At 48.9% G+C, this 27,749-nt stretch overlaps 1 protein-coding gene and 1 long non-coding RNA gene across 2 annotated transcripts in view; one reads left to right on the top strand and one right to left on the bottom strand.

The window, feature by feature from the left end:
- The window catches only part of PXDC1 (PX domain containing 1), a 44,097-nt gene extending 27,398 nt beyond the window's left edge, over positions 1–16,699 (bottom strand). The window contains exon 1 of the mRNA XM_074987737.1: positions 16,444–16,699. Within this exon, the coding sequence (XP_074843838.1) occupies positions 16,444–16,699 (256 nt within the window). The remainder of the gene's footprint in view (positions 1–16,443) is intronic.
- Positions 16,700–17,412: 713 nt separating this feature from the next.
- Positions 17,413–23,535, top strand: LOC142009530 (uncharacterized). The gene is made up of 3 exons (XR_012644506.1): positions 17,413–18,078; positions 18,471–18,603; positions 22,879–23,535. It is a non-coding gene; the product is annotated as an uncharacterized LOC142009530 (long non-coding RNA).
- Positions 23,536–27,749: the final 4,214 nt, after the last annotated feature.

Genomic DNA, 27,749 nt, shown 5'->3' with positions numbered 1-27,749 from the left:
AAAGATGGAGGGGAGGATGGATATTTATATGGATAACCAAAAATAGCCAGAGTTGCTATAATTAAAGATAATAAAAATGTTGGAAAGGATGTGTCAAGGCTGTTCCCCACTCTGACACTCCGAGTGCAGAAGGTGGGGGCCCACGAGAGACCTTAAAAATACCTTGCCCCTTCAGGCTTACGCTTAAAAGCTTCCCAAAGCTACAGATTCCCTGACCTTGGGAGGTAGCTGCCACCACTCAAGTGAGACAACCCCTCTTAGAACCCAGGAAAGAGAAGTTACTCACCGTAATAACGATGGTTCTTCGAGATGTGTCCCCGTGGGTGCTCTACAATAGGTGTCGGGCTCGCCCCGGCGCCGCAGATTGGAAACTTTCCAGCAGTTTCTCTCGGACCACGCATGCACCGGCGCGCGCCTCTCCCTTGCGCGCCCCTGGCCACGTGCGCGATCTGGTCCCCGCCAGTTCCTTGATCAACCGCCTCGGATGCTCCTGAAAAACACTAAAGAGAGATCCGAAGCGGGGAGGATGGGCGGGTGGTGGAGCACCCACGGAGACACATCTCGAAGAACCATCGTTACTACGGTGAGTAACTTCTCTTTCTTCTACGAGTGTCCCCGTAGGTGCTCCACAATAGGTGACTACCCAGCAGTAACCCAAGTAAGGAGGTGGGTAATCAGTTTATGTGCATCTTGCCCTTGAAAGGACTGCTGTCGACAGACGGGCATCCTCTTCCAATACCCGGTGCAGAGCATAATGTTTGGCGAAGGTGTCATAGGATGACCAGGTCGCCGCTCTACAGATGTCTTTTAACGCGATGCCCTTGAAAAAGGCTGTTGACGCCGCCACCGCCCTGGTGGAGTGGGCCCTGGGCGGGGCCAGCAAAGGAGTCTTTCGAAATTCATAGCACATTTTTATACAGGACACAATGTGCTTCGAGATTCTCTGTGAAGAGAGACCCTCCCCTTTCGACCTGGGAGCCAGAGACACTAGAAGCCTGTCCGTTTTCCGGAAGGACTTAGTTCTGTCTATGTAGAAGGCCAACGCCCTCCTCACGTCCAGGAGATGTAGGTGTGCCTCCTTGCCGGAGCTGTGAGGCTTCGGGTAAAACGAGGGTAAAACTATAGGTTTGTTAAGGTGGAACTCTGAAGAAACTTTCGGAACAAAGGCTGGGTGCAGCCGTAAGGTTACCGCCTCCTTTGAGAATACTGTGCAGGGCGGCGTTGTCATAACCGCTGCGAGCTCGCTCACCCTGCGAGCTGACGTGATTGCAAGAAGGAAGGTCATTTTTATCGTAAGTAGACGTAGGGGAATTGTGGCTAAGGGTTCAAAAGGTGGGCCCGTTAGCGCGCTGAGCACCAGGTCCAAGTTCCACGATGGTGGAAGCGGTTTCTGAGGGGGGTACAGGTTTACCAGCCCCTTCAGGAACCTGGTAACAATAGGATGGGCAAACACCGTGGGCCCCTCCTCTTCATGCCGAAAAGCCGATATAGCGGCGAGATGGACCTTTAGCGAGGATAGGGAGAGCCCGCCTCTTTTGAGGTCCAGTAAGTATTCTAGTATTACAGGTATAGGAACATCAAGGGGAGCTAACTGCTTGACAGAACACCAAGCAGTGAATCAGGTCCATTTCTGCTTATAAGTCTTCCTGGTGGAGGTCCTTCGGTGACTCTGCAGGACTTGTTGTACTCCCTCCATACATATACTCTCTAGGGAGCTGAGCCATGGATTAACCACGCTTGTAGGTGCAGGCCTTGAGGGTGTGGGTGCACTATGGACCCCTGGGCCTGCGTGAGCAGGTCTGGCGCCACTGGAAGGGGAAGCGGTGGGCGGTCCGACATGCACAGAAGCAAGGGGAACCATTGCTGTCGATCCCACGTTGGGACTACTAGGATCATGCGGGCTCTCTCCCTCCTGGCTTTCTGCAAGACCTTGTGGATGAGCACTGTGGGGGGAAACGCATAAAGCAGGGGGCCCTTCCACGAAATCGCGAATGTGTCCCCCAGGGCCCCCCGCCCCAATCCTGCCCTGGAGCAGTACTGGGGGCACTTCTTGTTGTGCTGAGTGGCAAACAGGTCTATCTGGGGAAACCCCCATGTATGAAAGATCGGTCGTAGCAGATCGGAGCGGATCTGCCATTCGTGCGTGAGTGCAAAGCACCTGCTCAGCTGGTCTGCTTTCATGTTGTGAGCGCCTGGTAAGTACGAGGCCTTCAACATTATATTGTTGGCGATGCACCAGTTCCACAGCCGGACTGCTTCCGCACATAGGGCACGGGATCGAGCTCCTCCTTGTCGATTTATATAAAACATGGTGGAGGTATTGTCTGTATTGATCCCGACTACTTTGCCTTGTATGTGGTCTCGAAAGTGTTTGCAGGCGTTGAACACTGCTCTGAGCTCTAGTATATTTATATGCAGTGACTGTTCCGTAGGGGACCACAGTCCTTGCGTCACCTTGTCGTCAATGTGTGCTCCCCACCCTATGTGGGAAGCGTCGGTAATAAGAAAACTAGAGATTTGTGGTTGGTGAAAGGGTACCCCTGTTAGCATGTTCTTGGGGTTTACCCACCATTGCAGGGATCTGCGCACCTCTGTCATGGGAGACACCACCCTGCGGACAGTGTGGGACGCCGGCTTGTAGACGCTCGCCAGCCAATGTTGCAGGCTGCGCATATGCAATCTGGCGTTCTGCACCACAAACGTTGCCGCTGCCATGTGGCCTAGCAGCTGCAAGCACGTTAAGACCGGCACCGTGGGGCTGTATGTAATGACTTGCACCAGGGAACCGATGGCGCGAAAGCGAGCGTCAGGTAGATAGACCCTTGCTGTAATAGAGTTTATACGAGCCCCTATGAACTCTATGTCTTGTGTGGGGTCGGTCTTTGACTTCTCGAGGTTGATGACCAAGCCCAGCGAAGAAATCACGTTCGCTGTGAGGCGTATCATGTGTAGTACCTCTGCCTTCGAGGTCCCTTTCAGTAGGCAGTTGTCCAGATATGGGAATATAAATACCCCCTGTCTGTGCAGGTAGGCTGACACCACTGCCAGGGTTTTGGTAAAGACTCTGGGGGCCGAGAGGAGGCCGAACGGAAGGACCTTGTATTGGAAATGTTCTTTGCCGACCATAAAACGGAGAAAGCGTCTGTGTGCCGGGTGGATCGTTATATGAAAATACGCATCTTGTAAGTTGAGGGCTGCAAACCAATCTCCATCGTCCAATGCAGTGAGTATGGAGGCGACTGTGATCATCCGAAAACGTTGTTTGCGCAAGTACCGGTTGAGGCCTCGAAGATCTAAGATGGGCCTCCAGCCTCCTGTTTAATTCTCTGTGAGGAAGTATCGTGAATAAAACCCTTTCCCCTGGAGTCGCTCCAGCACTCTTTCCACCGCCCCTATGAACATAAGATGGTCCACCTCCTGCTTGAGTTTCGCCTCGTGGGAAGCATCCCTGAGATGAGGCCTGGGCAGAGGTTTCAGTGGTGGGAGCGACTGGAAGGGGATCGCGTAACCCGTGGCTATGATCTCCAGTACCCATTTGTCTGTGGTGATCTTTTGCCATTGTGAGTGGAACGGTCGGAGGCGATGATGGAACATTAGCTGGGGATGGCATTGCGCGATGGTGGTAATAGTGCAGCCCTCGACCTGTCCGTCAAACTTGTTGCCTTTGGGCCTGCCCCGAGGATGCACGGCTCTGTTGGGAACGTCGCCTAGGAGTTCTATACTGTTGCTGCTGCTGATGTTGCCCTTGGTCGTAGCCCCGTTGGTACTGAGCACGCTGAGGTTGGTACGGGTACCGCCTTTGTTGAGGGTAATACTTTTCTTTCTGTATGGAGGGGTATAAATACCCAGGGTTCTGAGTGTAGCTCTTGAGTCCTTACTGGAATGAAGGACCGAATCGGTTGACTCTGCAAACAGCTTCTGCGTGTCGAAGGGGAGATCAACAATTTTCGCCTGCAGATCCCTCAGGATACCCGATGTCTGAAGCCAGAATTCCCTGCGCATGACCACTGCCGTAGCCGTTGAGCGTGCCGCCGTGTCCGCCACGTCCAGGGCGATCTGGACTCCCGTCCTCGAAGCTGCATAGCCCTCTTGCATGATGGCCTTCAGCACCGGCTTCTTATCTTCCGGAAGCGTGTCCATGAGGGAAGTAAGCCTGGAGTAATTATCGAAATTATGGTTCGCTAGATGTGCTGCATAATTTGCCACTCTCAACAGCAGGGTAGAGGAGGAGTATACCTTCCTGCCGAATATCTCTAGCTTCTTGGCATCTCTGTCTGTGCCCCCCACTTTGTACTGGGAAGTCTTTGATCTCTGCTGAGACGATTCTACCACCAGTGAGTTTGGTTGTGGGTGACTAAACAGAAACTCCATGCCCTTCGCCGGGACGAAGTATTTCTTATCCGGTCTCTTGTTTATAGGTGGAGCGGAAGCCGGGGTGTGCCATATGGTGGTGGCTGACTCCATGATTGCTTTGTCGAGCGGAATAGCGATTTTGGATGAGGCCGGAGGTCTCAGATTTTTGAGGAGCTTGTGGTGTTTCTCCTGCACCTCTGCTGTTTGGATGCCTTGCATGAAAGCCACCCTTTTAAACAGCTCCTGAAACTGTTTGAGGTCGTCCAGGGGAGCAACATCCCCAGGGGCCGTAGCCTCGTCGGGGGAGGACAAGGAGGAACCACTAGGGTAAGCCTCCCTCGAACTCTCAGGGTCCTGCTGTCGGTGGTACACCCTCTCGCTAGAGGCTTGCGAGGGAAAATCTCGGGGTTCCAATATCAATTCCCCCTGAGACCGCTGTGTTTCCGTCCCCGTCCGGGAGTGCCTGCGGGGATATTGGACGGTCGAGGGGGACCTGCCCCTGGGTGTATGCCTGTGGTGTCTATGCCCAGCATGGTGAGGGCGACCATGGCAGCACGGGCACGGTTCCTGGGATGGAGACCTGGACCACTCTCGAGGTGCATACTCCCGATGTCTGGGAGAGCGAGATCTTCTCGATGACTGAGACAGTGGTGAAACCGGTTTGTGATAGTACTCCAGGGGATCCAATCCCAGAAAAGGCGAGGGTGGCCCGAGCCACGGTGACGCTGGTTGGAGGAACGGAGAAGGAGGCTCTGGGTAGGCTGGAGGAGACCCATGCCTTCTGGTTGGCGTGCGCAGCATAAGGGGAGGGCTTGTTGAAAGGAGCACTGCAGCCCTGTCTGGAGAAGGGCTGCGGTGCCGGGTTTTTGCTGCTGTCTTTCCCCTCCCCTGCGGGGATGGCACCGCCCCCTTCTGTGCCGGGGATCTCGGCCCCGCTGTCAGCGCCGCGCTTGGCACACTCAGCTGCGGTGCCGCCCGGATAGCCTCCTCCGGTGCCTGCAGGCTGTGTGCCTGTTGGCCCTGCACCATTGGCGCCACAGGGATCTGTGCTGCTTGCGGCGGTGCCGCCGATTCCGGAGCTTGCCTGGCTGCCGCTCTGAAGGCTGTGCGTGCCGGCTGTTTAGTAATTGGAGGCTCAGCCTCTGCCACGTGCGCTGCTGCGCTGCCGCTTGTTTGGGACTGCAGCTGGTGGCTGTGTGCTACGCCCGTCCCGGTCGCTGTGACCGCCAGCAGGGATCGGGCTGGAGAGAGCTTCCTCCGTTTCTGCACCGAGGGGGTGAGGGAAGCCACCTTCCTTTTATGGAGCCCTGTGGGTCCTTCCGATTGAGGCCTCTCCGGCACGTCTGGCTGGAGGGCCTTATCAAACAGCAGCATTTTCAGCCGCATTTCTCTATCCTTTCTTGCTCTGGCTGTGAGCTTTGCACAAAAGGAACACTTCTGGGTAACGTGTGATTCCACCAGGCACCTAATGCATTGACTATGCCCATCGGAGGCTGGCATAGCTTCGCGGCAGGACTCACACTTTTTGAATCCTGAAGAGGACATCGCAGTGAGTCTTTTGAGCTGTTAATAGGGTACTTAGCACTGTCTCTGTGCCTGTTCCCCTTTCGTGGACCCCAGCCTGCCGCGGCTGGAGGCCTACTGGCCTTCACGGCCCCGCGTTGTCTCCGCTCCTCTCTCTCTTTTATTAAAACTTTCTATATATATATATATTTTTTTTTTTTGTCTTTTCTCCTTTTTTTTTTTTTTGCAAGAAAAGAAATCAACAGTCTAAACTAAAAACTCTAACTACGCTGACTCTGGCCGCAGCCTGAGCGGATTCCGTCTGCAGCCAATGGCGGTTAAGAAGGAACTGGCGGGGACCGGATCACGCACGTGGCCGGGGGCATGCAAGGGAGCAGCACGCGCCAGCGCATGCGCGGTTCGAGAGAAACTGCTGGAAAGTTTTCTATCTGCGGCGCCGGGGCAAGCCCAACACCTATTGTGGAGCACCCACGGGGACACTCGTAGAAGAAGACACACTTATGATGTCTCCCTATGGAGTAACCCCAAGCTCTTACTCCTCTTTTAGGAGAGAGCTTGAAAACAAAGAGAAAGAAAATAAACCACAATCTCTGATAGCTGACCTTTCAGTCTTAGGCACACATACACGCAGAACCTTGTCTAGGTCTCTAAATTACTGCCTTAAAAAGGTGATTTATTAACAAAACAAAAAGATACACATACTTGGTTGTTAGGTATTACTGAGCAACTAAAAAAACGTAGATTAAAACACAGAGAATTACTTCCCTGGGATTCAGTTTAAAGGTTATAATGCACACGGAGGTACATCAGCCAGCCTGAAATGACCTGCATCAAACTCAAAATGAATAAAAAAAATACCCAATTGCATCTGATTAGACCTTTGCTTTCTATCTACATATCTGCATGCCCAGATTTCTTGTGAGGTCTGGATATTTACTGAAATCCTCCAAACCTGGTTCACACTTAAACCATTCCCGTGTCTCTCCTCTGACTACACAAAAGACTCACCCAGCAGGTAACAGCTTCAATTCAAAAAATCCCCTCCCCCCCGCAAACTGGATCACCCAGCTGCTTGCCAACAGAGAACCTACTATCCCTGAGTTTAACTCTTTATGGGCATTCATTCACAACGTGTGTGTGGGGGGGTTTGGGGTTGGGTATGTATAGTGATAACCAAAAATAGAGAGTTGCTATAATTAAAGATAATAAAAATGTTGCAGTTATATTAAACTTTATGCCTCAGGGTTTAATCCAATCTCTAATGATCAGAGAGTGGGGTGAAACCTATGCAGTGGGCAGATTATCCCACATCTGCCTATTGGAGATTTTTAACACCATCCACTGAAGCAGTTGGTTCTGCCCACAGTTGAAGACAGGATTCTGAACCAGATGGGCAGCTGGTCTGAGCCAAAGTGGCAAATCCTATGCTCTTAGGAGAGAGCAGTCTCCTCTGTGACAACTCATCTTGAATTCGGCCACTCTATCCATGCACGCACGTGAGTGGACACTGTCACAAAGGCAGTGCTCTTCCCCTCTATCCTCAGGGGGATAGGAAAATCCACTCATAGAAGGTCTAGTCCATCGGTGTCCAACCATTTGGCTTGCCTGGGCTGCATTGAGTGAAGAGAAATTGTCTTGGGCTGCATATAAAATATACAATATAGTTAATGTATATAAATCACATAATAATGTTAAAAGTTTACGATCTTGTGGGGCCGCGTTACTAGCTGTCCAGGGCCGCGGTTTGGACACGCCTGGTCTAGTCCATGCATGAATATTGGAGAGAATCATCCAGACATTAGAGGTCACTTCTTCACTAGAAGGGTTTCCTTTTCATGTGAGGTCACCAACACTGCTCATTCTAGGGGTGTTTCTTGGGAGAGGCTAGCAAGCTATGCTAAGTGTTGCATGTTGGCAGTATGAAAAAAACGGCTTCAAGCTGGTTACATTTTGAACTGGGCTCTTGTTTGGGGACATTAAGGGCAAGATTTGTAAAGGTATTTAGGAGAGTGCAGTGAGAGTTAGGTCCTAAGTGACATTTTCATAATTTTCCTCTTTAGGCCGTAAAATCTGGGCCTTAATGCACAAATCTAATCCTGATACAACAGGCTTTTTATTTTAAGATCTATAGTTCATACTTTACAGAGGTAAGTTACAGCACCGAACAATATTCCTTTCAAACAACCAGTCTGACTTTAATTCCCCCAAAAACAGAAACACCAAAGATAAAACTTATTTCTAAATGTCATTCGATGTTTAAATTAATGGTTTGTGTTTAACTATTACAGTTCACTTGCCCAACACAAGAAGATTAAAGCACAGAAGTCTGGTCTCTCAACTCAAGGGCTTTTTATCTATATTACATGCATTCATACCAACATTATCATTTGTGCATTACAAACACCAGTCTGTGCATCTCCCTATGGGGTAACCCCAAGCTCTTAGTCCTCTCTTAGGAGAGAGCGTGAAAACAAAGAGAAAGAAAATAAACCACAATCTCTGATAGCTGACCTTTCAGTTTTAGACATGCAGTTTGTGTGTTCAGGACTTCATTGTCACAAGAAAAGAGAATAGTCCCAGCCCCAGCGATCTTGCAGGCAGTGGGTCAGACAAGACACATGATATAAGACAATTTAAAAGACAAAATGAAACGAGGAAAAGTGAGAGGAGGAAGAAGAAATGAAATTTACTGAGTTTGGCTTTAAAATGGAAGCTGCTGCTATCACTTTTAGCACTGAATTACTATGAACTCAGAAATTCAACCTGGAGTATGGACAAAAACAACAAAACCCCAAAACTGACAAATGTCATTAATTCATGGTGCACTCCAGATGCCTGGATGGCGTTGAAAGCCAGCGAGTTTTATTCATTGTATAACCTTACAGATAAATCTTTCATTTTTGCCACTGCTGGACTGCACATGTGAATGGTTTGGTGAACATTAGCCAGTTTCAACAGATTTAGCCATAACCTTGTAAAGGAGAATGAGAAGCAAATGAAAAAATGCGTCCCTTCACTGGGAGGTCCTTAGCTGTAGTATGCAATTGATGACATCCGATAGGAGCTGAAAGCTAAAGGCCACTAAGGCAAATAAAAACCCGAATTTCAGTTGGACTTCATCGCTAGAAGCCAGATAATGAAGATCTGTTGCCCTTTTACCCACCAGACTGAAGTTCTGAGCAAGCTCTGTTAATGAACTATTGACATTGTCAACAGTGAAACAGGGCACAATAGATGCTGTGTATGTCTCTGTATTGCTACAATAGTGTAACAGCTGCTGTCTTTGGAAACTGCTAAAATGCCTCTGAGGAGCTCCCTGCACACATATGTTAAACTCCCAGATGGTCTTGTAAACAACAGCATAGAAAAGAGCATGCATAAAGCAGCAGATTATGGGTACAGAAAGCACAGCAAAATGTGTCTTCTACTGTGTGTAATCCAGATTAGGGGTGTACTACAGATGTGACACAACAGCAGCCACGCATCTCATTCCCATTCACTCCTCCTCTTGACCTGATGTAACCAGAAGTGGGAAAAGTATCCAGAAAGGTACTTGAGTAAAAGCACGGGTGCTTTGGGAAGAATGTACTTAAGTACAAGTTCCAGTGTGCCCCGCCCCCGAAAACTACTTGAGTACAAGTGCGCAAAGGTGGTCCCCTCCCCCGTGTCACATCTAGATTTCACTCAAGTATCCAGAAGTGAATGCAACTGCTCTTTTACTCAAGTAACCTTTTGGGTACTTTCAGCACCTCTGGATTTAACAGGGGAGGAAGGCAGAAATGATTCAGCATGAAACTTTGCTATGCACTGTTGCTCATACAGTGTATACCACTTGTACTATAGTACAGGTTGTGAGAACTGATACCCTCTAAGTGCAGCCCTCCCAACCCCCATACAGAAAGAGAAGGTGGTCAGCTACCTCCATAACAGCATTTCCCCACCTCTAACCCTCTCCCATACACTTTCTCTGGGAACTGTAGATGGGTCTCTGCTAGCATAGCAATGAGTGGAGGAGGAGGTTTCAAAGAACATAAAGACGGCCATACTGGGCCAGACCAAAGGTCCATCTAGCCCAGCATCCTGTCTTTTAATAGAGGCCAATGACTCATGTCCCAAAGGGAGTGAACAGAACAGGTAATCACGAAAGTGATCCCTTGCCTGAGATCCATTTACAACCTCTGGCAAACAGAGGGTAGGAACACCATTCCTACCCATCCTGGCTAACAGCCACTGTTGGAGCTAACCGCCATGAATATATCCAGCTCTTTTTTGAACCCTATTAATATACTGGTCTTCACAACCTCCACTGGCAAGGAGTTGCACAGGCCTAATACGGACTGTGTGAAGAAAAACTTCCTTTTGCTAGTTTTAAACCTGCTACTCATTTGGTGACCGCTAGTTCCTTTGGGAACAAGTAAATAACTTTTCCTTATTCACTTTTTCCACACCAGTAATTACTTTATGTACCTCTACCATGTCGCCCCCTTAGTCTCCTTCTTCTAAACTGAAAAGTCCCAGTCTTTTTAATCTTTCTTCATATGGCACACATTCCAAACCCCTAATCACTTTGGTTGCCCTTTTCGGAACTTCTTCCATTGCCAGCATATCTTTTTGAGGTGGGGCAACCACATCTGTATGCAATATTCAAGGTGTGGATGTACCATGGATTTATATTGAGGCAATAAGATATTCTCTGTCTTATTCTCTACCCCTTTTTTAATGATTCATGGCATTCTGTTTGAGAACTATCCACAATCTCCACAAGCCTCCAAGAGGTTCCTTGAGTGCTTATAGCTAAATTAGCCCCCATCATTTTGTATGTATAGTTGGGATTATTTTTTTCCAATGTTCATTACTTTACTTTTATCAACATTAAAATTCATTTGCCATTTTGTTGCCCAGCCCCTTAGTTTTGTGAGATCTTTTTGAAGCTCTTCAAGTCTTTGTTCTTAACTATTTTGACAATTTAGTATCGTCAGCAAATTTTGTCACCTCAGTGTTTACTCCTTTTTCCAAATAATTTATAAATAGGTTGAATAGGATTGGTCCCAGTACAGACCCTTGGGGGGCAGGAGGGAAACATCACTAGCTTACTTTTCACCATTCTGAGAACCTACTCTTTCTATTCTTTGTTTCCTATCTTTTAACCAGTTTTCAATCCACGAGGGGATCTTCCCCCTTGTCTTATGACAATTTATCCCTTGAGCAACAGACTGGTTGGCATAAAAATGGATGGGACAGGGCACATGCCTTGCCCAACGAGAAATGAAATACAGCTACTAGCTAATAAAATATGACACGACCTCTAGTCCCTATGTTGAAAATGTTCCTGTCTTGGCACAGTTGGAATTGGAAGATCATGCCAATGCAATTCCATTGGAAAATGTAGATGGTTTTGTGCCCTTGATGTATCTTGTAAGCCTTATGGACCAAAGGATGGCTTTCTTCTGAGGATGGAAGGGGACGTTCCCTCTGTCTATTCTCCCCTTCCCTAAAACAGAACAATACCGAGGAAACTGCACCAGAGGACCCTGACAAAATTCCCTGCTTCCTATACAGGTACTAAACCATTTAAAAATATAATATGTCTCATAAAGTCTGATCTCTGATAACCCTCAGCTCACAGTAAAGTGGCAAGAACATGTATGTTTTCACACAACCTGTGTTCTAAAGGAATATTGATTAATACTACTCTCTAGTTGTGTTTTTAGTCAGCACTTTTGCTAGGTGCACTTGTAGCCACGTACATTCGGCAAAAAATCACTGAAAGAGTTCAACTAAATAAATAAAGCTGTTGAGGTCACTGAGCACCATGAGGAAGAGTCCTCTTGCAGGATCCTAAGCCCTATGTCTATAGAAACTTATACGGATCTTAGTTTAATTCTTAATTCCTTGAGTATGGGTATTAGCACAGGACCCAAACCTTAAAATACTTAACCAAACAGTTCTTACTTTATAAAGAGACACAATGACTTCAGTGGAATTAGCTGCATGATTAATGTCTGCTCACATGTTGTAGGACGAGGCCCAAACATTTTGAAGTTCATAATGAAAAATAGGTTTGTAGCCTGAGTGAGAGGCTACACAGGACCAAATACAGTAATACCAAGCACATAATCAAGACCTTCTAGGGCAGAGGTCTGCAACCAAAATAGCAAGAAGAGCCATTTTTTTCAAATTCAATTACAAAAATCAATGCTTCAAGAGCCACAGTGCACATGAATATGAGATGATCCTTAAGAAATAACATCAAACTGTACTTTTTGTAACCCTATTTTAAGACCAGCGCACACACACTGATTTGTACCACATATAAATTTTAAGTCGCTTTCACCCATGGGTTGGAGAGCAAATGAGGAAAAGGAAAGCACTGCGCCTGGGGATAGGCTCTTACACAGGAAGGAGCAGTGTTCGCATCAAAGCCCCCACTTGTGTTTCTCAACTTTTTTTTATTAAGTACGCCTTTTTTTAAAAAAAAAATTAAGTACACCCCCCCGCTTTAACCCGCTCCCCCCTCCCCTCTTCCAGAGCCAGGCACCCTCATCCCCTTCCCCTCCAACCCCCCGCTCTAATCCAATGCTGGTGAGTCAATGAAGCTGCCGCTGCCATTTCTGCTGCCACATGCTTCTCCCTCAAAACGCTGGGGCACAATGCGTGCACAGAGTGGCACAAAGAGCTCCCATGGCTCAGAGCGTTTGATTGCTCACAGAGCTGCGTGTGGCTGGGGCGTGTGTACCCCCGGATTTCTCTCATGTCCAAGGGTCAGCAACCTGCCAGCAGAGCAGGGAGCCCATCTGAGGCAGCTGTGTGGCCAGGCTTCACCTGGGGCCGTTTGTCTTTGAGGCTCATAGAGAGTCACAAAGGCGTCAGTAGAAGCAGCCTCAGGAGCTGCAAATGACTCATTAAAGAGCTGCATGAGGCTCTGGAGCCACAGGTTGCCAACTCCTGTTCTAGGGAATCCTACTTTCTGTAGAGAAGCATAAACTTATACCAGATGAAATCATTTGTACACATGCCTTTTGTAATAATCAGTGATATTTCTTCTGACTGAAATAGATTTTTGTGTAATGAACTTCAGAAGACAAAACAAAACAAGCCTTGGCTACGCTACAAATTTATGTTAGCATATAACTTCAATGTTCAAGGGTGTGGATTTTCCTGTCCATTTAGCTACCGCTTGGGGATGTGGAGTACCTACGCTGATGGGAGAAGCTCTCCCATAAGCAAAGTTAGCATCTTCGCCACAGAGGGGCAGCTCCATGGGTGCTGCTCTGTCGATCTGTAAGTGTAGACAAGCCCTGAGCTTCAGAACTTTCATCTCAAAAGGAGTCACAATCATCCTGCAATCCCCTCTTAAAGATTAAAAATACCTATTTTTTCCTCTAGTATTCTCTATACCTTTTTTTTCAATATTCCTAAGGCATCAGTGGCCAGTTTGGATTTGTTTTGTTCCATTACCTCATTTTTGCAGACAGTTCTGGAAATAGTAGGTTGGGAGGTCAGGAGATCACTACAATTTACTGTTACTGAGCAAGACGGAATATACCAACACAGAGACTATGTCTACACTAAAGCGATCTTTTGAAGGTTCTTTCAAAAGAGGGCGTCCACACAGAAAAAAGCGGATCAAGAAATCCATCCGCTCTTTCAATAGAGAGCGTCCATACAACCCTCACTCTTTTGAAAGAATGGGCCGGGGATTGAAAAACGGGCCCCCGTGGCATCTACACACGCTTTTTTCTGGGAGAGGAAGAGGGCCTCCAGAAAAAGTGCTGTGTTCTTTTGATTTCAGATGGAGATGCTCTGTGGATTCTTTCAGAAAAGGCCCATTTTTTTCAAAAGAACTTGCTAGTATAGTCACAGCCAGTATCTGAACTTTGTGTTGAACCCACAAATAATTATAGACCCACAAAAATAGTGATCTACTATCTCTTTCTAATATTTCTGCAACTGAAAAGTGGAAGGTTTTTTATTGTCTACAAAGTCAATACCCATTTTTAAATCAAACCATTTTAGCTCCAATTTTAGGTTTCTGCTACTTGAAAATATCCCTTAATATTTACATAATGTAGTTTGACAAAGTATGTATAAATGATAGGATAATCTAGTTCTTCTGATGCTACCTAAATGTATCCACAGGAACCAGAAGCACTTCCAGCTCCTGCTATACAATACAAATTTGACTCACAATGCTTTCACTGCTTCCATAATGATTAAAGATTCAAATAATAGTCTGTCTGGCACTTTGGAAAGCCTGAGATCACTGAGGCATCTGACTTAGTCCTAATGCCTAGCAACAGAATGACTGTCTACCGGGTTAAATATACAGAAATTTATTTTAAAAATGTGATTGTTCTTTAAAATGCTATATGCAAAAACCTCATATTCAAAAAGTTTATCCAAAACAGTGCCATGCACCCCTATGTGCACCAAATATATTATAAAATCACCTGCTTATATCCAAAGCATCATTTAGTTACAAAAGAATTGACGGTATGTGTGACTGTGCAGCTGGACATGCACAAGTTCTAGTGAATGAATGTGAAGTACAGACTGCACAGAGAAAAGCTCATTACTGCAAAGTGTTTTTTTCATAGAATTTCATTTTAAGATGTGAGTTCACTATAACTGGAATTATCAGCAACATACTCCAAGCACTCAGAAACAATTCAGGACTTAGTTCCATCATGTGTTTCCCTATAAGTAAGTGTCATTATGAACCAAAGAAACTACAGTTCTTGGGATTTAAAAATCTTAACCCTCAAATCATAGAATCGCCACCATGAACAATAATATTGGAACCTTCTATCTCCCTATGACTGTAATGTTAGGGCTTAATACTTCTGTCCCCTCCTTATGTAGGGCCTTCTCTGTGGAAGCCTACTGAATAGAAGTCAGGGAGACAATTCATATGAGAAGGATTACTCTCAGAAATGAGGGCTGCAAGACCCAGGCCTTACACAGGCATTATATCTTCTAATGTGCTAAAGAGGTTTAGTCCTCCTCGACTACCTGTCAGTTATAGTTCATGCTACATGAGACGATCAAATAGGGACGGCAGTGGTCCAGGGTGAGCAAACAAGTGCAAATGAGGTCTCTGAAACATGTAATTAAGGCCTAACTTTTTGCGAAAGTGGTTACTGACTTGAAGTGCCTCACTTGATACAGCTTTGGCTTTTAGAGGTGCTGAATACAAAAAGCTCCCATTGAAGTCAATAGGGCCTACTTAAAATCAGGAATACTGAGTGATCAAATCAATAGACTAGCTAAGGCAGGCAGCTCAAGAGTGCTCAGTTCTTACACTGCAATATTCCTCAGTGGTCTGCAGGGGGCACTCCTCGCCAGAGCGTATCAGCCCCCATCCTTCCCTCAGCCTCAGCTGAGACAGCATAGGGGAAACAAGATGAACTAAAATGAACAACTCTACTTTTTCAGGAACTGAAAGAAGCGCAATTTCCCATGAATGTAGGATAAAGCAAAGACAGTAGGGTGTGCGGGAGAGATGAAGAATGTATCCTGGATATTTTTAACAGGACAAAATGACAACACAAATAATATGAAGAGCTGGCAGGAGTAAAGAAAGCAGGAGGCTTGAGTAACTGGCAGAGCCTACAGGACATGTTTCACTTTGGATTACTCCAAAAAAAATATTTTTACCACCTTATCTTGGAGCAAAGTATACGACGCAACCTCCAAACTCAAGGGACCTTGTCTTTTCTCACACAGAAGAGAATCAGAAGTACCTTCACTGAACTCAGTGGTGTAATTACCAGAGAATCAAACCTCAGAATTTAACTCTCCATCACCCTGTGCTGGGGCTCAGCACAGAATGGTTAAAGAGAGACAGCAGTGGCAAACTTCCATGTTCTCATGGAAAAATATACACAAAGTTTGGGCTTTCTCCCCATTATTAACCCTGTGCGTCTGCCCTATGGACTGGTAAGAGCATTTTACAAGTGGGAAATACTCATTTGGCTGCCTTTCGACACCAGTGCTCATCCCATATAGCCCCCGCCCCCCAAAAAGGCCCCACATCCCTCAAAGTGTCTTGTGCAGGGATGGGGCAATGTTAAATCACTGCAGTTGGGTCACTAAACATGGATTATGTCAGTTGGGATCACTCAGAGCCAGAGAGGGGTGGGACGGTATTTTAAAAGCTTCTCTGCAATTACCTCCACAGGGTGCATCTGAATTTGGGGGTTGCGTGGAGGTGGAGCCTGATTGCAGAGCTCAGTTTCCCAGCAATCCGGGCCAGACCTCCGGCTTCTTGGACCTTCTGTGAAGCGTGTCCCCACGCCGGGCGGCATCTCGCGTGCACTTTGCCCGGGTGTAAATTACACAGTGGGGACTCTCGCCCGTGACGCGGAGTTTAACCCTTTCCTCCCCCCCCCCCCCCCCCGCGTGCTCTGTAGCCTTTCCATCGCTGCTGGAAACCGGCTCAAACCACGCAGACTCTGCCCGGCAAGTCACCTCTCCTCCTCCCCCGCCCTCCAGGGGGCACCGCCACAACCCCACGCCAGGCGCAGGCTCCGAGGCAAGCAGAAGGAAGCCAGAAGCTGCCCAAACCTTGGAGCAGGGGGGACTGTGACAGCTCGGGGCGATCCTCCGGGAAGGAGTCCAGCAGCCGCTTGAAGAGGCGGCCCAAGTCCGAGTAACTCCGGTGCAAGTAGAGGACGTTGCGGTCCGACCACTCGGTGCGGATCTCGTAGAACTCCTCCTCGTCCCCCCGCCGATTGATGATGAGTCTCCGGATGCCGTTCACCCAGCAGCCCCGCACGTACATGTTCACCAGCGAGGTGCCCTCAAACACGGCCGAGGCCATCCTGCCGCTGCCCGCACATGCCCCGGCGGGGAGCAGCCCTCTCCAGCTGCGGGGGGCGGCTGCGGGGAAGGGTTGCAAATCCCAGGGGTGCAATGCAACACACCCCGCAGACAGCCCGGGTTGCGTCTCCTCCCGCGCTGGAGGGAGGTCCCCGCCCTGCCCTCCTCCCACTGCAGCTGTGCTGCGTGTCACTCGCCCGGCAGGCAGCGGGGAGACGCGCAGGAACTTCTCCCGACTTTCTTGTACTCCGTCTGGGCGGCAGCTCGGCCAAGGCGCCCGGGGGCCGGCAGGCAGCGCCCTTTGCGGTCCGGTCCCGGGCACTCGGCTCTTGGTTTGCCGCGGCGCCTTCCAAACCCTTCCCCACACGCAACAGATCGAGGCGCCCCAGGACTGGGCGGGGGGGGGGATCTCTAGTTCCGCTGGCGCTCCACTCCCCCGGCCTTGGCTTCCTCTCTCCGGATCCCGCAGGGGCTGGGCAGCGGGGGGCGGGCTGCTTCCCGCCCGCTTTCCTGGGGCCGGCTGGGTGCCTGGGGCGGGGTCTCCCGGCGGGTTCCTGGGGGGACCACAGCAGGGAAGTTTTGTTTCTAAGCCCCTCACTAGGTCGGGACCAGGCGAGCCCACCCCGCCGCCGCTCTGCGCGCTCCGGCCGGGGCACCTCCCGGCGGCTCGCTGGCAAGGCCGGTCCCTGCACCCGGCCGGGGAGAGATCAGTGAACAGCCCCAGCTAGCGGAGTCTCCTCCTCCGCTGCCTGGCGCGGCTCCCGCCCCGCGGCTCAGGGCCCGCCGCCGACACCCGCCCCAGCCTCAGGCGCTGAGCGGGGCCCCAGCCGCGGGCCAGGGCGAGAGGAGGGTCCGGCTCCAGGAGGCGCTCGCACAGCGAGCGAGAAACGCCCCCACGCCCCGGGACCCCCTAGTGGCTCTTCTGCCGCCGCCCCGGCCTTTTTCCGCCCTGCTGCCCGCGGGCACGTGGTGCGAGGCCGACCCCGCCGCCCTAGGACCGACGGATGCGTTCCCGCGGCGGCGGCCGGCGGGGGAGGATCGCCTGGGAGCTGATCCCCGGCCGGCTCCAGCCCTCCCCTCCCACGGTGTGGTACTTACCGAGGCAAAAGAGCGAGAGTGGAGGCCCCGCCGCGGGGCAGGGCTCCGGAGGCCAAGGCGAGCCCGCCCGCAGGCGCTGCCACCGCAGCCAGGCTGGCTCTAGAGGGCCAGCAGGGCCCCGAACCTGCCCGAGCCATTGCAGCGCGCTTCAGCCTCCCTGCAAGCATAGCTCATAACTGGAAGGGACCTCGGGCAGTCATCGAGGCCAGTGCCCTGCCCTCGCCGCAGGACAAGCACCCTCCCTGCCTAAGGTGACCAGCCAGCCTGGTTTTGGCGGGGCAGGTCAGTATTTCGGGCACCATGAAGAAGTCCCAATTTATTTTAAAAATGGGGCTAATTGCCCCATATTTGTATGTAAGGGGGAAGCAGCTGCTGCCCTGGCCAGTCCGGGTCCACAGGACAGCCAAGTGGCTTCCCCACAGGGGCTAGGAGCCAGACTGCTGGGGCTACTGCCTGGCTCCCCAGGGCCCACCTGCACCACAGGGCCCCCTCCAGCTGGAGGAGCACTAGCAGCTGTTACCTGTTTCTCAGCTCCCTATGCCTTGGGGAGCCAAGAACCCACCTGTGCTGTCCTCACCCAGTTCCCTGCTTCTCAGGGGAGCTACCCCACCCCCAAATTTAGGATATGGTCACCACATTCCTAACAGATTATTTTTTAAATCTATTTGTCCTAGGCCCCTAAATAGCCTTCTCAAGGATTGAGCACACAAACTACAAAAAACTACAAAAAGATCTACAAAGAACTACAAAAAGATCTCAGCAAACTGAGTGATTGGGCAGCAAAATGGCAAATGAAATTTAATGTGGGTAAGTGTAAGGTAATGCATGTTGGAAAAAATAACCCAAATTACACGTACTACATGATGGGGTCAAATTTAGCTACGACAGATCAGGAAAGGGATCTTGGAGTTATAGTGGATAGTTCTCTGAAGACATCCACGCAGTGTGCAGCAGCAGTTAGTAAGGCAAATAGGATGTTAGGAATTATTAAAAAAGGGATCGATAATAAGACAAAAGATATCATACTTCCCCTATATAAAACTATGGTACGCCCACATCTTGAGTACTGCGTGCAGATGTGGTCTCCTCACCTCAAAAAAGATATATTGGCATTAGAAAAGGTTCAGAAAAGGGCGACTAAGATGATTAGGGGCTTGGAACGGGTCCCATATGGGGAGAGGCTAGAGAGACTGGGACTTTTCAGTCTGGAAAAGAGGCGATTGAGGGGCGATATGATAGAGGTATATAAAATCATGAATGGTGTGGAGAAAGTGAATATAGAAAAATTATTTACCTTTTCCCATAATACAAGAACTAGGGGACACCAAATGAAATTGATGGGTAGTAGGTTCAAAACTAATAAAAGGAAATTTTTCTGCACACAGCGCACAGTCAACCTGTGGAACTCCTTGCCCGAGGAGGCTGTGAAGGCCAGGACTCTATTAGGGTTTAAAAAAGAGCTTGATAAATTTTTGCAGGTTAGGTCCATAAATGGCTATTAGCCAGGGGTAAAGTATGGTGCCCTAGCCTTCAGAACAAGGGCAGGAGATGGATGGCAGGAGATAAATCACTTGATCATTGTCTTCTGTTCTCCTTCTCTGGGCCACCTGGCATTGGCCACCGTCAGCAGATGGGATACTGGGCTGGGTGGACCTTTGGTCTGACCCAGTATGGCCATTCTTATGTTCTTATGAGCACACAAACCCTGTATTTACAGGGCCAAGGCTCAAACCACTGAGCCAGCCCAAATCCTCATTCAGCAGAAATCAATGGTAGGGCTGTTCCAGCCCACTGAATAGCTGCTTGCAAGTCCAGCAATCAGAAAACTAGAGAGAGCCCGGTCATAAAATGGAGTGTGCATGGGGGCAAGAGGCGACCCTAGAAGTTTGAAAATCCTATGATCTGAAATAGGAAGCGATACTTCCTGGATATAGCTCCCAAGTAAATGAAGGCACAAAACCAGAAGTGTTTGGGGGCAGAATTACCTGGAGGAAGATTTTTTTGGCTTTGGGGAAGGAGCTCACCAGCTCTGATGGAGAAGAATTGCAGTGAGATGAGGATGGTCGCTCTCCCTGAACACCTGTCCCCCACCCCTCTCAAGGGCCGGAAGTTAGAGAGGTTCCCACATCAACTGGCTGCTGTACACAGTAGCACGTTGGAGCTGGTGTGATAAACTCTAAAGATTCCTGAGCCCAGGGCTGCAGCAGCTAGCAAAGCAACAGCTGAGGAAGTGAGAGTGCAAATGGAGGGCAGAAATAAAAAGTTACCAGAGCTGACGAACAGAAACACTATCCTATAGGAATGGTGGGGTAGCTCCTCTGAGGGCAGGGTGGTTGAATCCATGGTAGGTGATCGCTGTGGTTGTTGTACAGCGTTTTATATGAGAAGTACCGCACGTAGCATTGCTGTTTACCATCCTGGCAGATATTGCTGAATTTTAAAACACTTTAAATAAAGGGTGATAAAGATGGTTGACAACACTCCGCATGAAACCTTGAAATTGTAAAACCCTCTCCAATTTATTGGTTGGCATTGCTGATAATTGTCTAAATCATTCTGAGACTTTAAAACACACAACAGAAGAATTTTAATCCTTTTCCCAGGGACACACTGCCTACACTCTGTTGACTTAACGTCTTTATCAGTACAGCTGTGTTCAATCCATTCTGAAGCACAAAAGGATGTCAGAGAAGAGAGCAAAGCACAACTGAACCATTTTCACCAAAGTGCTTTTCATTACAGATCACACTGATTTTTTTTTTTTAAATCTGGACTAATGATAGCAGAGCCTCTTAAGAATGAACTGCATCCTGCTGCAGCTAAAATGCTACCAAACTTATCCCTGTAAAAGCAGGATTGGGCTTCAGACTGGCAAATAAAAGTAAACTAAATAAGCAACTCAGCAATCAACACATACATTTCACACATTACTGCAGCAGCAGACAGTGCAGTGTGTGGCAAAGGCCCACCCACTTCACTTTGGCTTGCCACAAAAAGATTTTCCTATCACTGACAGGTAAGACCTCCCTTCTGTATTAGTTATGAGCTGTTAGGAATAGTCAGTGCGCTTTCAGGGAAAAGAGATTGATGTGAACTTTTGTACTGAGGAAGAACTTAACACAGTTCTTTTTGTTGAAAGGAGGCTTTTGTCATCTCTTGTCTTGTTCCAATACATGGTGGTCTCCCAAGTTCTTCAGTGTACAAACAGAACAAGAAGAGAAGGCTTTTTTCCCTAACTGTTGCTGTGGTAACCCAAGAAAAAAAACCCGAAGGAACTGAAACCCCTCTGAAGGCAACTGTGTATCACACTCATTTCTAAGGTGTCAGCCTTGTTTTGCTTCTAAATATAGCAGCCAAACCGCTTTTTGAACATTATTGGTTTAGTTGTGTTCTTTTGCACGATAATACAGACTGGTACTGATGTTTGCCTGTTGTTTTGTTCCCCTAACTCCTGCTGAAATTAGCTTGAAGGAACCCACTACCATACAAATTGAAGTTCTCCGGTATTGTAGGCCTGGCATTGAGGCTATGCCTAGAGTGCAGGGTTTTGTCAACAAAAGCCTTGGAGCATCCGATCCAGATGGCGAAGGGTGTTCTGTCGACAGAATGGAGCACTTCTGTTGCCAGCCACACCCCGCTTGCCACCAGGAAGAACGCCACTGTCAAGAGAGATCTGTCAACAAAATGTGGGTCTGGATGTTCTGGGGGATCATCTGTCGCCAGTGGCCCCAGTAGAACCCTGTCTCCAGCAGTCAGCACTCTACTGTACCTGCCTCCAGCTCTTCTTAAAGCCACAGGGAGCCTGGGAAAGCCCCTGGCAGGAAGCTGAGAGCACAGGAGCAGTAGAGCTACATGCAGCTGTGTCCAACGCCCTCACAGCCAGACCTTCTCATCGAGCAGCAATGAGAGTGCTCCCCCCAACCCCGAGACCTTCCTGGGCCCTTACAGGAGCAGCCTCAGGGCTCCCAGCACCCTCTCCAGGGCTCAGAGAAGCTGGGCTGACGGGGAGACCCGCCAGGACCACCAAGCCAGATGCGGCAAAGCAGAGATCTATGACCTCATGGCCCAGGCCCTGGCTAAATGGGGTCACTCCCGCTGCACCCTCGAGCAAGTGAGGGCTAAAGTAACAGCGCTCAGGCAGGTGTATGTCCGGGCCCAGGACACCACAGGCCGGTTGGGGGCAGAACCACCTTTCTGCCTCTATTACTGAAAGCTCAACCGGATCTGGGAGGGGACACCTCACCTCCTGGCCTGAGCCTCGACTTGTGGCTCAGGGCCCTCCCTTCAGAGCAGGAGCCACTGGGGGAGGAGCAGCCAGCAGAGGGCCAGCCCCTGCAGGAGTTGATCTCTGCGTTGAGCAGCCTTGCCATAGCGCTGGACTTGGTACCTGGCAGCCAGGCCACCTGGGCATCCTCCGAGCTTAGCGAGGGTCCCTCTGGTGTCACACCCCCCCGGGCACCGGGGGCAGGTGCAGACAGGGCACGCTGTGCGCATCGCTCGGCCTGCTTGGGGGGGACCTCACGCTGCAGTCCTGGCATGTGGAACCACGTCCAACAGTAGTGTGAGGCACCCTGACCCAGCAGACAGCCCCAGGGCACGGGCACAGGAGGCTGGATGAGCGTGGGCTGGGGGAGGGGAGGGAAACCTGCCAGGCCCTGCCATGGCTGGAAGCAGGCTGGCCACATGTGCAACGGCCTGACTCCAGACACACTGAGGAGTGCAGCTCCCAGCACCCAGCCGTGTCCACAGGCGCAAGGCAGCACCTGCTCTCATGGGCAGCACTGAGGGGACCCCTCTGTGCACCCCCCCCCATATGAGGGGCCCTTCTGTGGCTGGACACCCACCTTGGCCGCTACCCTGGCGATTGGGGTTGGAGGGGCACAGCAGTCAGCATGGTCATGGAGGCACTGCAGCGTCACTGTGCAGCAGGACCCACTGCACAGGCTACACGTGGCTTTGCAAGTGGGACATCCCCATCCTTTGGCCCGGGGGTGGTTGGTCGCTGCTCACAGTGGGGGCAGGGCCTCAGGGGCTGTGTTGCATGAATGACTCACTGTGTCTCCCTCCTTGTCTTCCATGCAGCTGGATCCACATTGACTGGTCTGGGCCACCCCAAGATGCCACCAGGCTGCCCCCAGAGCTGGAGGACACAGGAGCTCATGTGCCAGCGCATTATGGCACTTTGGGATATCCACCGCACCGTGGAACACGGCCTCAGAGTGGAGGAGGAGGAGTGGCGGTTGTGGGCCTGGGACCAGTTAATGTCCCGCTGTGACACTGTCAGCAGCATCGGACAGGACATGTGGGCCCAGCCTCCTGCAGCCACCCCCGCCACCCTGCACCCGCTTGCCTTCTTGCAAGGTGCCCTGGACCCCCGCCTGATCCCATGGGTGATGGCCATGCCCCCCACCCCCCCCCGACCTCCCTGCTGCTCCTGCCCACCCAGCCCCTCCTTACCCATACCGTCCCCTGGTCCTGGTCCTGGTCCTGGCCCCAGCCCAGCCCCAACGGGGGGCCCCAAACCTGCAAAAGGAGGGGATCCCACAGTTGACACCACTCGGGGTCCTGTTCCTCCTCAGGGTAGCGACTGCCAACCCCTCATGTTCTGAGGCCTGCACCCCCTGTCCCAAGCCCCCCCAAATAGATTGCAGCTCACGTTTCACACCCCTTGTAAATAGTCCCAAGTGCACCGTTTTTCTTTTGTAAATGTCACTTTTTTGTTCAGTAAAACTCACTTAATTTTTCACCACATGTGCATCCATCTGCATTGTGCAGGGGTCAGGGTGGGGTGAGGGGGTGGAGGGAGGGGTTGTCGTAGGGAATGGGTAGGGCTGTGAGCCCGAGGCTTCCACTTGAGGGGGGGGAGGGGCATTACTGGGGTCCTTGGGAGAAGCTCTCCCTCAGGGCCTCCCAGATCTGCACCTCCTCCCAATGGGCCTGGTGGATGGTGGCTGAGCTTGGCTGCTCATAGGCACGCCCCTCACAGCCAGCGGCCTCCCCCTACGCCAGGAGGAAGGCCACCCACTTATCCTCCACGATGTTGTGCAGGACAGAGCAAGCCACCACAATCCGGTGGATGTTGTGCTCCCCCACGTTGAGGCGGGTCAGCAGGCATCCGAAATGGGATCCAGCTGTCCAATGTATGGCTTCATCAGCCACGGCATGAGTGTGATAGGCCATCTCCTCCATGATGGAGACTGGCATCTGCATGTGCCCAACTGCCAGCTCATGGCAGAGGATGAACGTGCCAGCTTCCACCATAGGCTGGAACTGCAGAACACGCAGGCGTTCTGTGCCCTGCCTGCCCACCCAATGAAAACGTCCATGAATTGTCCACGGTAGTCGACCAGGGCCTGCAGCACAATGGAGAAGTAGCCCTTCCAGGTATTTCTGGCTGATTTCATTCCCTCTGCAAAGCATTCCTTTCTTTAATATAACATGGTAGTGAAAGTTATGGTTAGTTAGGCTGAAAAACTCCTGAGGCACAAGTCTAAAGAAATTAAGTGGCTGGAAGCAGACATGCATTTAAGAAATAACTATAACAAGACAATCAGATCACTTCACAAAACCTCAAAGCATAAAATACACACTCCCATGCATCTTTATTTGCAAAGGTACCTATGTGCCATCAAAACAATATCTTCTCCCTTAAATATGGATAACCATCCCACACAAGTCATATAAAAAGTCACCTATTAGGAAAGGGATAAAAATGTGTCCTATGAAAGGCCCTTCCTATAGGCAAAAAAGGAGACACATTTCCATTTCTCAAACTGTGCCACAGATGTTTCTGTGACTGTGATTATGCTGCATATAAATGAACTAAATGAATGCAAATAACTACCCTCTATCTACTTTTTAAAAGTGCACTATCCATGCAAATTGAAGAGCAGAAAACAAAAGTATGAATAAAAGCAAATGGAACAATCATTTATATTTTCAAGATGCACATCCCTTGTGGTTATGCACCCTTATTGCAAATCCATTTCATGGCCCAAGGTGCTGACCTACTTTTCACTGCTGTTCTACTGCAAATAATTTTTGTGTGAATATTTTTCCACTAAATTTTATGGATGCTAACAAGATCTGATTATTATGAAGTAATCATTCAACTAAAAATAACTATTAGTACAGCTTATGGTCTGTTTCTCTGTTTGCTGAAGTTACCCAACCCTGGAAAGCCTACCTTTGTAGAAAAGTGACTTTTAATTCTTAGACTGAAGCACCTATAAAAATTAATGTTCATAAAGGAGTTCATCTCAGAACTTTATTCTGCAAAGTTCTAACCTGTTCCATAACAGCATCACGGTGAGGGCAATAAAGACAGAAAATAGAAGACAGATAAATAAGATGTAACTGAAATAAGAAATAATTTAATTCATCTACCTTTGCCATCTCCCTTGTTTAATCATCTCACAGGATGAAACTTGTTCATGTGAGTATTTGATGAAAATGTTCACTACAATAAACAGTTCATCAACACTTTGGGGATAAACCACGAGCGGAAATTTTCCTAGATGAACAAAATTACCTGGTTTTAAATAGGTTTTCTCAGGCAGCACAGTCTGTATTAAAGAGACCATTGCTATGAGAGTTCTGAGAACAGGTTGCTCTCAAGCCTTATATCTAGAGTGTATATTAGCATTTGGGCAATGGGACTTGTAATGAGAAGGCCTTAGTAATAAGCCCAGTTCTGCCACTGGGTGAGCTCAGGGATGTAATGTCACTCCTCTATGACTCAGTTTTCACATCTGTAAAATGGATATAATTATACTTATCTTTCTTTGTTAAACACGTGGAAAGCCAAGAGATAAATAATGAATATCTATTGCAATTACCATTGAACAGCAGAAACAATTTAAAAATTTAAAGAGAAAAAAGAAAGAAGTTGACCTGATGATACAGCAACCCAGCATCCAGACCTGTGAGCTCACTTGACAGGAGATATTTAGCATTTTGCAGGTTCCTTCCTGAAGTAACAAAATGGCAAATCTAGAGACTATGGGTGAAGAATCAAGTGGGATTTACAGGGCTGGGATGGCTGGGTTTCTAAATGAAGAAGGTAAAAGACTTAGGTCAAGTCTACACTGGCACTTTACAGCACTGCAACTTTCTGGCCCAGGAATGTAAAAAAACACCTGCCGAGTGCCACAAGTTACAGTGCTGTGAAGCACCAGTATGAATCGGGCTACAGCTGTTCGCTATGCCCTTGTCAAGGTGGTCTCCATAGAGTGCTGGGAAAGACCTCTCCCAGCGCTTGCGGCATGGCCACGCTTGCAGTTTAAAACAGTGCTGTGGCAGTGCTTTAAATTATACTTGTAGACAAAGCCTTGGAGGGGAAAACTAGCTGCTGGTTTCACTGTGCTGCTCTTTTGCCAGTGGTACTGGAATAAATATTCACTTATTTCTTCTGTTCAAAAATTCCAGCTAGGCATTGCAAAGCAGTGGGGGCAGAAATTCTATTCCCAGGCACAGAAAGTAAACAGGAAATAAGGAGTCTGAAAGAGCAACCCAGGTCTGCTAACACCTGCAGACAGCGTGGAGTGGCTCCCATTCAATTCTTCTTTGTTAAGCCTCTCTTGGTTAAAGCTTATTTGCAGTTGTAATTCACAGGAACTCCTCATCGTTTAGTCTTCAAGGAACTGTTATTCCCATGACAAGATCTTCTGTCTGAAATTGTTTGGTGAAAGGCAGCCCTGGATTAAATGGGCTGGTGATTGAAACATCCTTTCATGCTTCTAAAGGGTGGTCTGCCTGGTTGAGGGATAAATGCACAGCTAGAGCATGGTAGGAATCCTGTTTCGTTGCTGTGTTCTATCACTCCTGCAGGCTAGAGCCGGCTCTGATCCTGTTAGCGCCTGCAACCTCCACTGAAGTCAGTGGGAGTAGTGAGTAAGCCATACCCAAGCAGACCTGGACTATTCATACTATAAATATGGCCAGTAAGGCGTGTACAAATGAATATTAGACTTTACAGCACATGTTGTAGGTAAAAAGCAGTTGGAAGAGCCCCATCTCTACCTCACTGAATTTGATTTAATAGCAGAGTTTCAAATTCTTTCCCTTAACAAAGTATTATAAATGCTCAGGGATCTATAACTGCATTGAAATATAGATATATGTATGCCAAAAGGCAAGTTGGCTTCATCAAGCAAAAGAACATTACTGGTTGAAATAATTTTATCCTTATTAGCTGTACAAAAAGTTTGTATACTCAGGTCTGGTCTACACTAGGGATCAAAGTCGATCCCAGATACGCAATTCTAGCCATGCCATTCATGTAACTAAAATCGACGTATCAAGATCAACTTTTTTCCCTGATGTAGGTCAGGCTCACATAGATGTCTCTCACTCTACATGTCAGCGTGGAGTATTACGGTCGATGGCCAAGCCCAAAGAGATTGATTTTGCTACATCTTCACCCGTGGCAGAATTGGTCCTTGGAAGATCAATCACAGCATGCCAACCCCCTGGTAAGTATACACATACCCTCAGTCAAAACAAAAAGCAGTCAAGTAGCACTTCAAAGACTAGCAAAATAGTTTACTAGGTGAGCTTTCGTGGGACAGACCCACTTCTTCAGACCATAGCCAGACCAGAACAGACTCAATATTTAAGGCACAGAGAACCAAAAACAGTAAGCAAGGAGGACAAATCAGAAAAAGATAATCAAGGTGAGCAAATCAGAGAGTGGAGGGGTAGGGGGGAAGATCAAGAATTAGATTGAGCCAGTGTGTTTCAGGGATAGCAAAGTGTACTAAACCAACTGACAGCATATGAAAAATATGGATGTAAAAATATAAAAGATGGACCAGACAGGCATTATTCAGGTTCTCAACCTAATACCTTCTATTTATTTGGATACTGTCACAGAGGGAACTCACCGCCACAACACCTCCAGCTGGTAGATGAGGGAATTAGCTCACTCTCCTCAGCTGGGTGCCTCCCTCTGG

The sequence above is a fragment of the Carettochelys insculpta genome, chromosome 2 (assembly GCF_033958435.1).
Source record: "Carettochelys insculpta isolate YL-2023 chromosome 2, ASM3395843v1, whole genome shotgun sequence".
Classification (NCBI taxonomy): Eukaryota; Metazoa; Chordata; order Testudines; family Carettochelyidae; genus Carettochelys; species Carettochelys insculpta.
The sequence above is the reverse complement of the archived record's forward strand: the minus strand, read 5'-3'. Positions and strand labels throughout refer to the sequence as shown.